The sequence below is a fragment of the Oncorhynchus clarkii genome, chromosome 14 (assembly GCF_045791955.1).
Source record: "Oncorhynchus clarkii lewisi isolate Uvic-CL-2024 chromosome 14, UVic_Ocla_1.0, whole genome shotgun sequence".
Lineage (NCBI taxonomy): Eukaryota > Metazoa > Chordata > Actinopteri > Salmoniformes > Salmonidae > Oncorhynchus > Oncorhynchus clarkii.
Genome location: NC_092160.1, coordinates 34,221,939 through 34,238,757, shown reverse-complemented (window position 1 = coordinate 34,238,757; position 16,819 = coordinate 34,221,939). Strand labels below are relative to the sequence as shown.

Here is a 16,819-nt window from a genome sequence, read left to right as displayed (position 1 = left end):
ATTAGTAGAATTGCCCCAACAAAATGTTGGTTCGGGCCCCTAAAAGGCTAGGGTTGTCTCTGACCACATGTGGGAGGTATGGATGTAGGTGCAGACCTGTGAGCTACTTCATGATAAGTTCCCATTATTTTAACGCAAAAGACATTCAGAATGGTGAGAAAGAAAAATGCATGCTGAGGGCAAATGGAGAGTAACTGACAAAATACTAGAGTAAATGAGGGATGCAAAGTATATTGAAAGCAGACGCTTCCACACGGGTGCGTTTCTGGCTGAAAGACACAACGTTGCAGTTTTATAGCTAATTTCCTATAATAAAAAGAAATAAATATACAACAAAAAAAACTACAGCAGTAGGGGGCCCTCTGCCGTGGGGCTGTGTGCTTTGCCAGGGTTACCACCGCATCAACAAAACATCAAATGATGGAATTTTGTGTGAAATAATGGTGTCACATCCCTCCAACAGAGTCCTAGACACTTGTAGAATCTACGCCAAGGCGCATTGAAGCTCTTCTGGAGAGCCCTATTATGTGAACTGCTAATTATGTTAACTGTTATGCATTTTTTTTCGATTGCCTGACTGTTTGTATCCTTTTTTTCCCCTGTGATTTCCAGAACATACCAAATCGTATCAGCCTGCCGAAGGTGGGTCATGCCAAAGACTATCCTCTCTTCTTTGGAACGGCCATCTTTGCTTTCGAGGGGATAGGAGTGGTAACGTATTACTGTTCATGTTCAACATATGCCGCAAAAATATTACTGTGTACATGTTAACATTACATGTTATTACAACATACTACTACAGTTAGAACTGTGTAGTTTCATAGGTATAATGGCAACTTAAGGTGAGGTGTCACCTAACGTTGTTCCTCTCCATGTCTCAGGTCCTGCCCCTGGAGAACAAGATGCAGAAGCCTCAGCGTTTCAATATGGTTCTATATCTGGGAATGGGCATCGTCACCTTCCTCTATATCAGCTTGGGGACCATAGGGTACATCACCTTTGGAGAGGCCATAGGGGGAAGTATCACCCTTAACTTACCCAACTGCTGGTGAGTTCTTCTTACAATGTCCTGAAGAGATGGTGCTCTATAGAATCACATAGATACTGAAGAGATGGTGCTGTATAGAATCACATGGTGCTGTATAGAATCACAAAGCACCATTATGTACCACTGGTAATAATTGTATTCATCGATAGGTTTTGGTCATTTTTAGATTGCCTGAAGAATGTGTTATCTCGCAGATTTAGGAATGGTGTCTTATTTAGGAGAGAAAATAACACTTATTTCACCAAGATAGGATCCTCTCTCTCTCTCTCTCTGCTGTGGCCCTAGATAGGATCCTCTCTCTCTCTCTCTCTCTCTGCTGTGGCCCTAGATAGGATCCCCTCTCTCTCTCTGCTGTGGCCCTAAATAGGATCCCCTCTCTCTCTCTGCTGTGGCCCTAAATAGGATCCCCTCTCTCTCTCTGCTGTGGCCCTAGGTCACAGTCAGTCGGGTAGAGGCGGGGGGAACCGGTCACAGTCAGTCGGGTAGAGGTGGGGGGAACCGATTGAATAAGTCAGAGGGAGGCAGCATGATAGAGACCAGTGAGGAGGTGTGGCTCACGACCAAGTCCACTGTGCTCTCGGAGCTGCTCTCAGCTGTCAATAGGTCCAGCATTGCAGGATAGGATAGGGGCCAAACACCTACACACTCCCCACACAAACACACTGACTGCCTGGCTCAAATGACAGGAAGATATGCCAACAACCACTCTGCTTCATCCACCTGGACATCTAGACCTGGATACCTTCTGTTCTGACCATCTATAGACCTGGACACCTTCTGTTCTGACCATCTATAGACCTGGACACCTTCTGTTCTGACCATCTATAGACCTGGACACCTTCTGTTCTGACCATCTATAGACCTGGACACCTTCTGTTCTGACCATCTATAGACCTGGACACCTTCTGTTCTGACCATCTATAGACCTGGACACCTTCTGTTCTGACCATCTATAGACCTGGACACCTTCTGTTCTGACCATCTATAGACCTGGACACCTTCTGTTCTGACCATCTATAGACCTGGACACCTTCTGTTCTGACCATCTATAGACCTGGACACCTTCTGTTCTGACCATCTATAGACCTGGACACCTTCTGTTCTGACCATCTATAGACCTGGACACCTTCTGTTCTGACCATCTATAGACCTGGACACCTTCTGTTCTGACCATCTATAGACCTGGACACCTTCTGTTCTGACCATCTATAGACCTGGACACCTTCTGTTCTGACCATCTATAGACCTGGATACCTTCTGTTCTGACCATCTATAGACCTGGATACCTTCTGTTCTGACCATCTATAGACCTGGATACCTTCTGTTCTGACCATCTATAGACCTGGATACCTTCTGTTCTGACCATCTATAGACCTGGACACCTTCTGTTCTGACCATCTATAGACCTGGACACCTTCTGTTCTGACCATCTATAGACCTGGACACCTATAGACCTGGATACCTTCTGTTCTGACCATCTATAGACCTGGATACCTTCTGTTCTGACCATCTATAGACCTGGACACCACCTGTTCTGACTATATATAGACTGATGTTGATGGACACCTTCTGTTCTGACCATCTATAGACTGATGGGAGACTCTCTTTACCTTGTCATGATGTAAAGCAAGACTCAATATTCTGGGAAAACAATGCGAGAGAGAGAAACAATGAGAGTTTCGGTACCTTTTTCTGACCCCTGTTTTTCAGTGAGCTGACTGATCAGTGGAATTGATTGGATGTTAAATAGATCTAGCCAGGTCAGCAGGTTATGAGCCTGTAGGAAAGTGGCAGACGATGATGAGCCGTTTGTTTAGCCTCATGCAAACCACACTTGATAGGAAAATAGCTGCAGCATTTGTTTCCTCAATCACTGACTTGTGGCCATTCATATCAGACTACATTAGTGTTATTCAGGGGTTCATTCATATCAGACTACATTAGTGTTATTCAGGGGTTCATTCATATCAGACTACATTAGTGTTAATCAGGGGTTCATTCATATCAGACTACATTAGTGTTATTCAGGGGTTCATTCATATCAGACTACATTAGTGTTATTCAGGGGTTCATTCATATCAGACTACATTAGTGTTATTCAGGGGTTCATTCATATCAGACTACATTAGTGTTATTCAGGGGTTCATTCATATCAGACTACATTAGTGTTAATCAGGGGTTCATTCATATCAGACTACATTAGTGTTATTCAGGGGTTCATTCATATCAGACTACATTAGTGTTATTCAGGGGTTCATTCATATCAGACTACATTAGTGTTATTCAGGGGTTCATTCATATCAGACTACATTAGTGTTATTCAGGGGTTCATCCATATCAGACTACATTAGTGTTATTCAGGGGTTCATTCCTATCAGACTACATTAGTGTTAATCAGGGGTTCATTCATATCAGACTACATTAGTGTTATTCAGGGGTTCATCCATATCAGACTACATTAGTGTTATTCAGGGGTTCATCCATATCAGACTACATTAGTGTTAATCAGGGGTTCATATCAGACTACATTAGTGTTATTCAGGGGTTCATTCCTATCAGACTACATTAGTGTTAATCGGGTTCACTCCCAACTTTAGTTGCAGCGGTCCACTGTCTGTTTGTCGGTCTGCGTGATGTATCATTGACAAAATGCTGTGGGTGTTAACTATTACTAAAGGTGGTTCCTTATTTTAAAGCCCAGTCATACTTGCTGAGAGCTTACAGAGCTTGCTGTTTTTAATGCTCCTTTGAAACACTAGAGGGCGGCTTTGTCAGGTTGTTTTTGATTATTATGTGGATTATAATAAATTAACTTATTTGTTGAGGGTTGATGCATTTTCGTCAGGGCAAATCAGGGTTGTTATATTGAGTTATAAATGTCTAACTTTATTCTTGTCTGATGAAATGTTGTCATCTGGTGGTCTAAATTAAAAATCAGTTCAAGCATTTTAGTTACATAAAAATAAGTAACTACGGGATTCTTGAATAATTAAACAATAAATTAACAGCAACATGTTGGCTAAAGCAATTGTAATCACAAATGCATGCGGACGTTTTTTTTAAATCTTTTTTTTTTTTACCAATTCTTAATCGCCAATTCCCGTCACGTGATCGGGTCCTTCTCTCAGGCATCGCAGCTCCGATCTAGACGTGAAGACAGACGGATGGAATGGTGCACGTTCCTATTCCAAGGCGCATAATTGAAGACGTTGGAAGAACTGTCCACGTTTTACTTTTAGTCTGCCAACAAGATGAGTAGGGGCCTAATGAACAGCAAAAGCACTAGCCTACGTCAATCTACTATCCCTCCATAGTACAACAGTTGACCTATTCTATTGGTCAACTTGTTCTTCTGTGCCAGAAATAAATATTCCAAGCAGACTCTGGGACAGTTGTGGGAGGCGATAGATCCCAAATAAAAATAAACGTTTTGAAAGCAATCAGGCTGATGCAACAGATCACAACGTTTAGCTTAAAATGTTAATAAACCATGAGGCTATTTCTTAACATTATAAGCGCAGCAATACACACACTGCAGTAGGCTTTAAGCACAAATGGTTCTAAATGCAATTAGAGGGGGAAAACACCGTTCTCTAAAGTGCAAATGAGAGCCCTTACATATGACAGGGATGAACATATCATTCAGACATGTAGGGAGGGAAGATCTAAAGATGCCACAACGATCATGTGTTAATATGGGTTGTTAATATGGGTTGTTAATATGGGAATGAACAGTGACTCAATATGTCAACAGAATCAAGCCTTTTTTAGATATTAATAAATAATCCTACATTATATTTGTCAAATATAATGTAGGATCATTGTGTGTGTGTGTGTTTGTAATTAAGTGTCATTAAAGTTTGGCTACAATTGGCCCTGATGCCCTGGCAGATTGGGCACCTCTTGAAGGGCAAATGGCCTTGCCCTGAAATTCCAGACCTGGTTACACCTCAAACATACATTTCAAGCCCCCCCCCCCCCCCCCCCAAAAATATAAATCAACTCAGCAAGTCTATTGTCCTGCTGATAGCCCATCAAGGGTGGATGGCGTCTCTTTGTATTCCAACAATGGGTTAGGCTGCAGAATGATTTACACCTGGCCCGCAGATGAGGCCTCGCCAGCGGTGACCTCTACAGCATGTTTCAGACAACCCAGGTGAATGTGACTGTACGTCAAATGTTGCTACGGTAAAACATTTTGATGGCTATAATTTTCACCTGACACGATAACTTCAGCCTCCTATTTAATACTTGCGTTTATATGTTGGCATGCATAGCCTTTATTTAACACATGCTGGGTTTTTGAATGGTGTGGTAGACATTACACTGAATCATACAGTATTATGTGGTAGACATTACACTGAATCATACAGTATTATGTGGTAGACATTACACTGAATCATACAGTATTATGTGATAGACATTACACTGAATCATACAGTATTATGTGGTCATACAGTATTATGTGGTAGACATTACACTGAATCATACAGTATTATGTGGTAGACATTGCACTGAATCATACAGTATTATGTGAGACATTACACTGAATCATACAGTATTATGTGGTCATACAGTATTGTGGTAGACATTGCACTGAATCATACAGTATTATGTGGTAGACATGGCACTGAATCATACAGTATTATGTGGTAGACATTACACTGAATCATACAGTATTATGTGGTAGACATTACACTGAATCATACAGTATTATGTGGTAGACATTGCACTGAATCATACAGTATTATGTGGTAGACATTACACTGAATCATACAGTATTATGTGGTAGACATTACACTGAATCATACAGTATTATGTGGTAGACATTACACTGAATCATACAGTATTATGTGGTAGACATTACACTGAATCATACAGTATTATGTGGTAGACATTACACTGAATCATACAGTTATGTGGTAGACATTACACTGAATCATACAGTATTATGTGGTAGACATGGCACTGAATCATACAGTATTATGTGGTAGACATTACACTGAATCATACAGTATTATGTGGTAGACATTACACTGAATCATACAGTATTATGTGGTAGACATTGCACTGAATCATACAGTATTATGTGGGAGACATTACACTGAATCATACAGTATTATGTGGTAGACATTACACTGAATCATACAGTTATGTGGTAGACATTACACTGAATCATATAGTATTATGTGGTCATACAGTATTATGTGGTAGATATTACACTGAATCATACAGTATTATGTGGTAGACATTACACTGAATCATACAGTATTATGTGGTAGACATTACACTGAATCATACAGTATTATGTGGTAGACATTACACTGAATCATACAGTTATGTGGTAGACATTACACTGAATCATATAGTATTATGTGGTCATACAGTATTATGTGGTAGATATTACACTGAATCATACAGTATTATGTGGTAGACATTACACTGAATCATACAGTATTATGTGGTAGACATTGCACTGAATCATACAGTATTATGTGGTAGACATTACACTGAATCATACAGTATTATGTGGTAGACATTACACTGAATCATACAGTATTATGTGGTAGACATTACACTGAATCATACAGTATTATGTGGTAGACATTGCACTGAATCATACAGTATTATGTGGTCATACAGTATTATGTGGTAGACATTACACTGAATCATACAGTATTATGCTGGTAGACATTACACTGAATCATACAGTATTATGTGGTCATACAGTATTATGTGGTAGACATTACACTGAATCATACAGTATTCTGTGGTAGACATTGCACTGAATCATACAGTATTATGTGGTAGACATTGCACTGAATCATACAGTATTATGTGGTAGACATTACACTGAATCATACAGTATTATGTGGTCATACAGTATTATGTGGTCATACAGTATTATGTGGTAGACATTGCACTGAATCATACAGTATAATGTGGTACACATTACACTGAATCATACAGTATTATGTGGTCATACAGTATTATGTGGTAGACATTACACTGAATCATACAGTATTATGTGGTAGACATTACACTGAATCATACAGTATTATGTGGTAGACATTACACTGAATCATACAGTAGTATGTGGTCATACAGTATTATGTGGTAGACATTACACTGAATCATGCAGTATTATGTGGTCATACAGTATTATGTGGTAGACATTGCACTGAATCATACAGTATTATGTGGTCATACAGTATTATGTGGTCATACAGTATTATGTGGTAGACATTGCACTGAATCATACAGTATTATGCTGGTAGACATTACACTGAATCATACAGTATTATGTGGTAGACATTACACTGAATCATACAGTATTATGTGGTAGACATTGCACTGAATCATACAGTATTATGTGGTCATACAGTATTATGTGGTAGACATTACACTGAATCATACAGTATTATGCTGGTAGACATTACACTGAATCATACAGTATTATGTGGTCATACAGTATTATGTGGTAGACATTACACTGAATCATACAGTATTCTGTGGTAGACATTGCACTGAATCATACAGTATTATGTGGTAGACATTGCACTGAATCATACAGTATTATGTGGTAGACATTACACTGAATCATACAGTATTATGTGGTCATACAGTATTATGTGGTCATACAGTATTATGTGGTAGACATTGCACTGAATCATACAGTATTATGTGGTAGACATTACACTGAATCATACAGTATTATGTGGTCATACAGTATTATGTGGTAGACATTACACTGAATCATACAGTATTATGTGGTCATACAGTATTATGTGGTAGACATTACACTGAATCATACAGTATTATGTGGTAGACATTACACTGAATCATACAGTATTATGTGGTAGACATTACACTGAATCATACAGTAGTATGTGGTCATACAGTATTATGTGGTAGACATTACACTGAATCATGCAGTATTATGTGGTCATACAGTATTATGTGGTAGACATTACACTGAATCATACAGTATTATGCTGGTAGACATTACACTGAATCATACAGTATTATGCTGGTTGAAAGAGGAGTTTTGATTTAATATGACCGTTATAGCAACGTTCTCGTTCAACAACTCCTAAATTGCTTTTGCATGCCCTTCAAATGGGTAACTTGAAATAACATGATATAGAGGTTAGTTAAATGATCAAAAGGAACATGAGATTTATTTATTAGCCTAGTGGATGGAATATGTATGTATGTATGGATGTGGAGTATGTTAGGTATATCATGTGAATTAGGCCTCATGTAAAATCATTGTCAAAAGCTATTGGTCTAGATTATTTATCACATCCTGTTGGTCTAGATTATTTATCACATCCTGTTGGTCTAGATTAGATTATTTATCACATCCCGTTGGTCTAGATTAGATTATTTATCACATCCCGTTGGTCTAGATTTTTTTAAGACGGGGCTGCCCAACCCTCTTCCTGGAGATCTACTGTCCTGTAGGTTTTCAGTCCAACCCTAATTTAGCATATCTGATTCAGCTAGTTAAGCTCTTGTTGAGCAGCTAATTAGTAGAATCAGATGGGTTAACTTAGGGTTGGACTGAAAACCCACAGGACGGTAGATCTCCAGGTAGATCTCCAGGAAGAGGGTTGGGCTGAGAACCCACAGGACGGTAGATCTCCAGTAAGAGGGTTGGGCTGAGAACCTACAGGACGGTAGATCTCCAGGAAGAGGGTTGGGCTGAGAACCTACAGGATGGTAGATCTCCAGGAAGAGGGTTGGGCTGAGAACCTACAGGACGGTAGATCTCCAGGAAGAGGGTTGGGCTGAGAACCTACAGGACGGTAGATCTCCAGGAAGAGGGTTGGGCTGAGAACCTACAGGACGGTAGATCTCCAGGAAGAGGGTTGGGCTGAGAACCTACAGGACGGTAGATCTCCAGGAAGAGGGTTGGGCTGAGAACCTACAGGACGGTAGATCTCCAGGAAGAGGGTTGGGCTGAGAACCTACAGGACGGTAGATCTCCAGGAAGAGGGTTGGGCTGAGAACCTACAGGACGGTAGATCTCCAGGAAGAGGGTTGGGCTGAGAACCCACAGGACGGTAGATCTCCAGTAAGAGGGTTGGGCTGAGAACCCACAGGACGGTAGATCTCCAGGAAGAGGGTTGGACTGAGAACCCACAGGACGGTAGATCTCCAGGAAGAGGGTTGGGCTGAGAACCTACAGGATGGTAGATCTCCAGGAAGAGGGTTGGGCTGAGAACCTACAGGACGGTAGATCTCCAGGAAGAGGGTTGGGCAGCCCTGATTTATGAGATCCTGTTGGTCTAGGTTATTTATGGGTTGATCATATAGAAATATAAAAACATTCTTCTTAGGCCCGTAGAAAATTTAAATGACCATTTTTCATTTGTTTGTAGTAACCCATAGCCTTCTGGGAATGTTATGAAGTCCAACATTTTATGGGCGGAGTTAGGAAGTTGGCTGTCAGAAGTATTAAAATGGAAAGGTCATTTTAATCTGTCTGCATATTTCAAGACGTGGCATATGAGGGTGAAATCGATGGTTTGGATGATACTCTTCCTGTCAGTCATCTTGAAAAACATATTCTTGAACTGGATATCAACCAATTCTCCATCTTTAACACAATGGAAAGGTCAAATGCTTTATTATGTAAATGTTGAAAGTGTGTGGGGCGACGGACAGAAACAAAATGGTGCAGTTTGAGGCCATGTGGCCGGAGAGAGATGGAGGTGTAAGCAGGTGGGTCTGAGAAGGTGTGATGTTGTCATTTGTATGTGTATGTTTTTGTATTGTAAAAAAAATAAAAATAACATTGGAAAAATTATGGCTCACAACCATGGTGGCTGTGTCTGCCTTTGACATTAACCTCTGTGTCTGTCTCTCTCTTTTTCTGTCTCTTCTTTTTCTCTCTCTCTCTCTCTCACTGTCGCTCTCTCTCTGTCGCTCTCTCTCTGTCTCTCTCTCTCTGTCACTCTCTGTTGCTCTCTGTTGCTCTTTCTTTCTATCTCTTTCTTTCTCTCTCTTGCGCTCTCTTTCTCTCTCGGTCTCTCTGTCTCTCTCTCTCTATCTAGGATGTATCAGATTGTAAAGCTGCTCTACTGTTTCGGTATCTACATCACCTTTGCCCTTCAGTTCTACGTGCCAGCTGAGATCCTGATTCCTCCGGTGGTGTCCCGTGTCTCCGAGAGATGGAAACTGACGGTAGATCTTCTGATCCGCGCTGCGCTCGTTGTTTTTACCTGTGAGTATGACGTCTGTCTTTCTGTCTGACGCCCCCAGGGCAGTCTACCATCCCCAACACCTCAGTGTGTATAGTCGTGGCCAAAGGTTTTGTGAATGACACATATTAATTTCCACAACGTTTGCTGCTTCAGTGTCTTTAGATATTTTTGTCAGATGTTAATATGGAATACTGAAGTATAATTACAAGCCTTTCATAAGTGTCAAAGGCTTTTATTGACAATTACATGAAGTTGATGCAAAGAGTCAATATTTGCAGTGTTGACCCTTATTTTTCAAGACCTCTGCAATCCACCCTGGCATGCTGTCAATTAACTTCAGGGCCACATCCTGACTGATGGCAGCCCATTCTTGCATAATCAATGCTTGGAGTTTGTCAGAATTTGTGGGTTTTTGTTTGTCCACCCGCCTCTTGAGGATTGACCACAAATTCCCAATGGGATTAAGGTCTGGGGAGTTTCCTGGCCATGGACCAAAAATACAGATGTTTTGTTCCCCGAGCCACTTAGTTATCACTTTTGCCTTATGGCAAGGTGCTCCATCATGCTGGAAAAGGCATTGTTCGTCACCAAACTGTTCCTGGATGGGAGAAGTTGCTCTCAGAGGATGTGTTGGTACCATTCTTTATTCATGGTTGTGTTCTTAGGCAAACTTGTGAGTGAGCCCACTCCCTTTGCTGAGAAGCAACCCCACATATGAATGGTCTCAGGATGCGTTACTGTTGGCATGACACAGGACTGATGGTAGCGCTCACCTTGTCTTCTCCGGACAAGCTTTTTTCCGGAATCCCCAAACAATCGGAAAGGGGTTGTTAGCGCGCAGTGCCCGCCACAGGAGTCGCTGGTGCGCAATGAGACAAGGATATCCCTACCGGCCAAACCCTCCCTAACCCGGACGACGCTAGGCCAATTGTGCGTCGCCCCACGGACGCGGCCGGTTACGACAGAGCCTGGGCGCGAACCCAGAGCCTCTGGTGGCGCTGTACTGCAGCCCTCAAGTCCCTTCTTATACAACAGACTTTAAAGGTCCAATGCAGCAGTTTTATCTCAACATCAAATCATTTGTGGGAAATAATTAAGTACCTTACTGTGATTTGTTTAAATTAAAATGGTTGAAAATAAACAAAAATAGCTTATTAGCAAAGAGCAATTTCTCAAGCAAGAATATTGCTAGGACTGTCTGGGAGTGGTTTAAAGAGGGAGGGGAAAACTAAAAATGAGCTGTTATTGGCAGAGCGATTTGGAACTCTTTCTCATTCGTCTAACTAATTCACTGAATGGTGATGTCACCATGGAAGCCCAAAACTCCATCCAACCAAAACAGACTGAAATTTCAGGTGGTCTTTTCAAACAGCTTTTACACTAAAAGGGGCATTATCATTTTCACATACATTTCACATACACATACATACATATATTTTCACATACATTTCACATACTATTATTCCAACCTCTCTCCCCAGGTGTCCTGGCCATATTGATCCCCCAGCTGGACCTGGTCATCTCTTTAGTGGGGTCCATCAGCAGCAGTTTCCTGGCTCTCATCTTCCCTCCACTCCTCCAGATCCTCACCTACCACAACGAAGGTCTGTCTCCCTGGGTCATCGTCAAGAACACCCTTATCTCTGTCATCGGCTTCATCGGCTTCATCACCGGCACCTATATATCCATCACAGAGATCATCAAACGCAACGGCAGACATGACAATCTGGATGTGACCTTCTTCCAGGTCCAGTGAGAGATTTAGTGAGGAAGAGGAGGATATCTTGACAGTGGTTGGTCTGGCAAACAGTGGAGGCTGGTGGGTGGATAAAATCTGAGGACAGGTTCGTTCTAGAATGGATGGTACCTTCCTCCGATTTAAGGTGACACCAGCCTCCACTGCTGTTAAACAATCAAACCCAGAAGTCCTCACCCTGGCTACAGCCATGTTTTTTTGTTTTTCTCACTTGCTCCATTGTCTCCATTTGATTACACATTTATTGATATTGTGAGTCTGCTTACTGTTGTGGTTATTGTCCATTTGATTACACATGTATTGATATTGTGAGTCTGCTTACTGTTGTGGTTATTGGTCGCTGTGGAACAATTATTTAATGAAATATAAGTGTTAAATCTACTATTTTCTACACTAGCTGTATAGCCAAGTAGAGAACGTGTTCTTCTGACACGAGCGTCATTCTCTCTGTGCCTCATGTCCTTCGATGTTTTTAACTTCTTAATTTTTATGACATACTTTTATATTTTAAACTCTGCTGTGCCGCAAGCGCACCTTCTATCTTACATGTTTTATTATTTTACATTGAATCATTTAACCAAATCATTGAATATTGAGCAATCGCATTCTCGTAACATTTTATTATTATTGTTAAAACATCCTGGGAGTGGTTAAAGTTGTTTTAAGTGATCAAATTAATTATTATAAACGGGTTACCAATGTAATTAGAGCAGTAAAAATACATGTTTTGTCATACCCGTGGTATACCACGGCTTTCAACCAATCAGCATTCAGAGCTCGAACCGCCCGAGTTAATATCATTTAAATAAGTTAAGTGCCATTTTGAATGATATCTTCATTCTACAGACCTTACAAAGAGGAAGCTGTATGTTTTTAACCACAGCGTGACTAGACTATTTCCAATAGAATGGTAAATGACTGACCGTGTTTAATAAGATGATCAGAACACAACAACCTGTAGTCTGTTGATCACCATCGTCAATACTGCTGTACATGTAGCTATGACGATGACCGTTGAATACCGTTTACTGATTGGCTACATTTAGAGACAAGATGTAATAGTTGAAAGTTCACTTTTTTGTTTTGTTTTTAAAAGGTGAAGCTTCATTTAAATTTAAGGCAAGCTGACTAGATCACCTACTGTAATACTGATGAAGGGACTGTAAAGAGAAAATACAAAACAATGTGTGTTATTGTAGAGCTAATACCATTTGTGTTATTTCTCAGTTGATGTTATTTATGTTGACATTTTCATTTCTTACATTTGTCTCAGGTTGGGCACTGGATTTATTCATGTTACTAATCTTCCAGTTATCACTACGGCTATTTCATTTGTTTTATCACTTGTACCAACGGTTTGAGTTTTTAGACTGAGGTGGGCCCAGATTAGACTGGGTTGGACCGAGGCGGGCCCAGATTAGACTGGGTTGGACCGAGGCGGGCCCAGATTAGACTGGGTTGGACCGAGGTGGGCCCAGATTAGACTGGGTTGGACCGAGGCGGGCCCAGATTAGACTGGGTTGGACCGAGGCAGGCCCAGATTAGACTGGGTTGGACCGAGGCGGGCCCAGATTAGACTGGGTTGGACCGAGGCGGGCCCAGATTAGACTGGGTTGGACCGAGGCGGGCCCAGATTAGACTGGGTTGGACCGAGGCGGGCCCAGATTAGACTGGGTTGGACCGAGGCGGGCCCAGATTAGACTGGGTTGGACCGAGGCGGGCCCAGATTAGACTGGGTTGGACCGAGGCGGGCCCAGATTAGACTGGGTTGGATATCATGGTGATGTCACATGGCATTGGGAGAATTTAACTGATAGTTGGTCTCTTCGACTAGCCTTGAATAATGGCAGGTTTGAACTATTGTTGAGTTTGCACTTTATTGTTGCTGAAATATAGTATTCTGAATTTCCCGTGAGAGAATACTGCTGAACATTTTATAAGGGGTCTTTTTTTCGTGATCTTGAACATGTAAAAAGAAAATAGGTTTTTATTTCATTACAGTCCAAAAGGGAAAAAGTTCACTATTCTGGAAATTACACTAGCTTTGAATAATGGCAGGTTTTTTGCACTTTATTTTAAATCAAATATAGTATTCATGAACATGTCATTTTTTATTTTTTAATCATTTTTTAAATTTTATTTCATTACAACTTAAATGAAATAAGTTCACACTTCTGGAAATTATACTTAAGCATGTTTGTTGCTTGTTGTGGTGTTGACGGGAATTCTGATGTTTACATCCCCTTAAAATTGTTACTCATCATATAGGTAACGTCCCAAATTGCAGCCTATTCCCTTCATAGTGCACTACTGTTGAGCAGAGTCCTATTGGCCCTTGTCAAATGTAGTGCACTATAATAGGGAATTGGGTGGCATTTGGGATGTAGGCAATCTCGTTCACTAGTCTGATGTCTCTCTGGACATTAGCTACAAGGGGATGACTTGGAGGTTACCCATCATAGAACTGAAAGATCCTCTCCAGGTACTTTTGCGTACTTGTTAGCCAGAAGTTCTGGACAAAAGTAGGCCTCCGACAGTGGTGTACTACGGCGTATGTCCCACCACATCATAGCTCTCGCTCCCTCACTCTACTGTGTGTGTCTTGATAGTTGTGACTCAAATGGCGAGGTGCTGAAGCTCTTAATTGCTACGGGGGCTGGCCCACGTGGGGGTAAATGTAGGGAAAAGGGCGCTGTATAGGTTCCAGAAAACAGCCGCTTTCAAGCTACGGATTTTATTTTGAATAGAGATAAAACAGTACTTCTGCTCATAGATGATGCATGTATGAACTACACATTGACACATCCAGCCCAAAGCGGGAGTAAAGTACTATTTGCCAAAGTACCGGAGCATGTCAGTAGTTGAGGGGGCAGGTAGCCTAGTGGTTAGGGCGTTGGGCCAGTAACCAGCAGGTAGCCTAGTGGTTAGAGCGTTGGGCCAGTAACCAGCAGGTAGCCTAGTGGTTAGGGCGTTGGACTAGTAACCAACAGGTAGCCTAGTGGTTAGGGCGTTGGACTAGTAACCAACAGGTAGCCTAGTGGTTAGGGCGTTGGACTAGTAACCAACAGGTAGCCTAGTGGTTAGGGCGTTGGACTAGTAACCAACAGGTAGCCTAGTGGTTAGGGCGTTGGACTAGTAACCAACAGGTAGCCTAGTGGTTAGAGCGTTGGGCCAGTAACCAGCAGGTAGCCTAGTGGTTAGAGTGTTGGGCCAGTAACCAACAGGTAGCCTAGTGGTTAGAGTGTTGGGCCAGTAACCAGCAGGTAGCCTAGTGGTTAGAGTGTTGGGCCAGTAACCAACAGGTAGCCTAGTGGTTAGAGTGTTGGGCCAGTAACCAGCAGGTAGCCTAGTGGTTAGAGCGGTGGGCCAGTAACCAACAGGTAGCCTAGTGGTTAGAGCGTTGGGCCAGTAACCAGCAGGTAGCCTAGTGGTTAGAGCGTTGGGCCAGTAACCAGCAGGTAGCCTAGTGGTTAGAGTGTTGGGCCAGTAACCAACAGGTAGCCTAGTGGTTAGAGTGTTGGGCCAGTAACCAACAGGTAGCCTAGTGGTTAGAGTGTTGGGCCAGTAACCAACAGGTAGCCTAGTGGTTAGAGTGTTGGGCCAGTAACCAGCAGGTAGCCTAGTGGTTAGAGCGTTGGGCCAGTAACCAACAGGTAGCCTAGTGGTTAGAGTGTTGGGCCAGTAACCAGCAGGTAGCCTAGTGGTTAGAGTGTTGGGCCAGTAACCAACAGGTAGCCTAGTGGTTAGAGTGTTGGGCCAGTAACCAGCAGGTAGCCTAGTGGTTAGAGTGTTGGGCCAGTAACCAACAGGTAGCCTAGTGGTTAGAGTGTTGGGCCAGTAACCAGCAGGTAGCCTAGTGGTTAGAGTGTTGGGCCAGTAACCAACAGGTAGCCTAGTGGTTAGAGTGTTGGGCCAGTAACCAGCAGGTAGCCTAGTGGTTAGAGCGTTGGGCCAGTAACCAACAGGTAGCCTAGTGGTTAGAGTGTTGGGCCAGTAACCAGCAGGTAGCCTAGTGGTTAGAGTGTTGGGCCAGTAACCAACAGGTAGCCTAGTGGTTAGAGTGTTGGGCCAGTAACCCGCAGGTAGCCTAGTGGTTAGAGCGTTGGGCCAGTAACCAACAGGTAGCCTAGTGGTTAGAGTGTTGGGCCAGTAACCAGCAGGTAGCCTAGTGGTTAGAGTGTTGGGCCAGTAACCAACAGGTAGCCTAGTGGTTAGGGCGTTGGGATAGTAACCCGCAGGTAGCCTAGTGGTTAGAGCGTTGGGCCAGTAACCAACAGGTAGCCTAGTGGTTAGAGTGTTGGGCCAGTAACCAGCAGGTAGCCTAGTGGTTAGAGTGTTGGGCCAGTAACCAACAGGTAGCCTAGTGGTTAGGGCGTTGGGATAGTAACCGAAAGGTTGCTGGATTGAATCCCCGAACTGTCAAGGTAAAAATCTGTCATTCTGCCCCTGAACAACGCAGTTAACAAACTGTTCCCCGGTGGCCGTCATTGTAAATAAGAATTTGTTCTTAAGTGACTTGCCTAGTTAAATAAAGGTACATGTTTATTATCATTTTTTTTATTTTTATGTCTTTTAATGGAAATAAATATTTGCATATCATGAATACCTCAACTATCATCACAGCTTGTCTTGGGGTTTTTACAGATGTATGTTAAGCCAGAGTAATATTGTACATTTTGAGTCACTGAATGTACTGTAATTTCAGCAAAAATAAAAACGAGTGCGTATATAATAAAAGATGAGCATATTTCCTCACTATCTGAAATGCTCTCCGCTAACTGAAATGCTCTCCGCTATCTGAAA

General features: G+C 42.1%; 1 protein-coding gene across 2 annotated transcripts in view; it reads left to right on the top strand.

The window, feature by feature from the left end:
- Positions 1–16,819, top strand: part of LOC139366554 (solute carrier family 36 member 1) — a 37,284-nt gene extending 20,465 nt beyond the window's left edge. The window contains exons 10-15 of one of the 2 annotated variants that reach the window (XM_071104175.1): positions 613–711; positions 882–1,048; positions 10,111–10,280; positions 11,742–13,484; positions 13,764–14,967; positions 16,294–16,819. In XM_071104175.1, coding sequence (XP_070960276.1) covers positions 613–711; positions 882–1,048; positions 10,111–10,280; positions 11,742–12,016 — 711 coding nt within the window. In that variant the 3' untranslated portion in view covers positions 12,017–13,484; positions 13,764–14,967; positions 16,294–16,819. The remainder of the gene's footprint in view (positions 1–612; positions 712–881; positions 1,049–10,110; positions 10,281–11,741; positions 13,485–13,763; positions 14,968–16,293) is intronic. The other variant, XM_071104174.1, reaches the window with a different exon arrangement.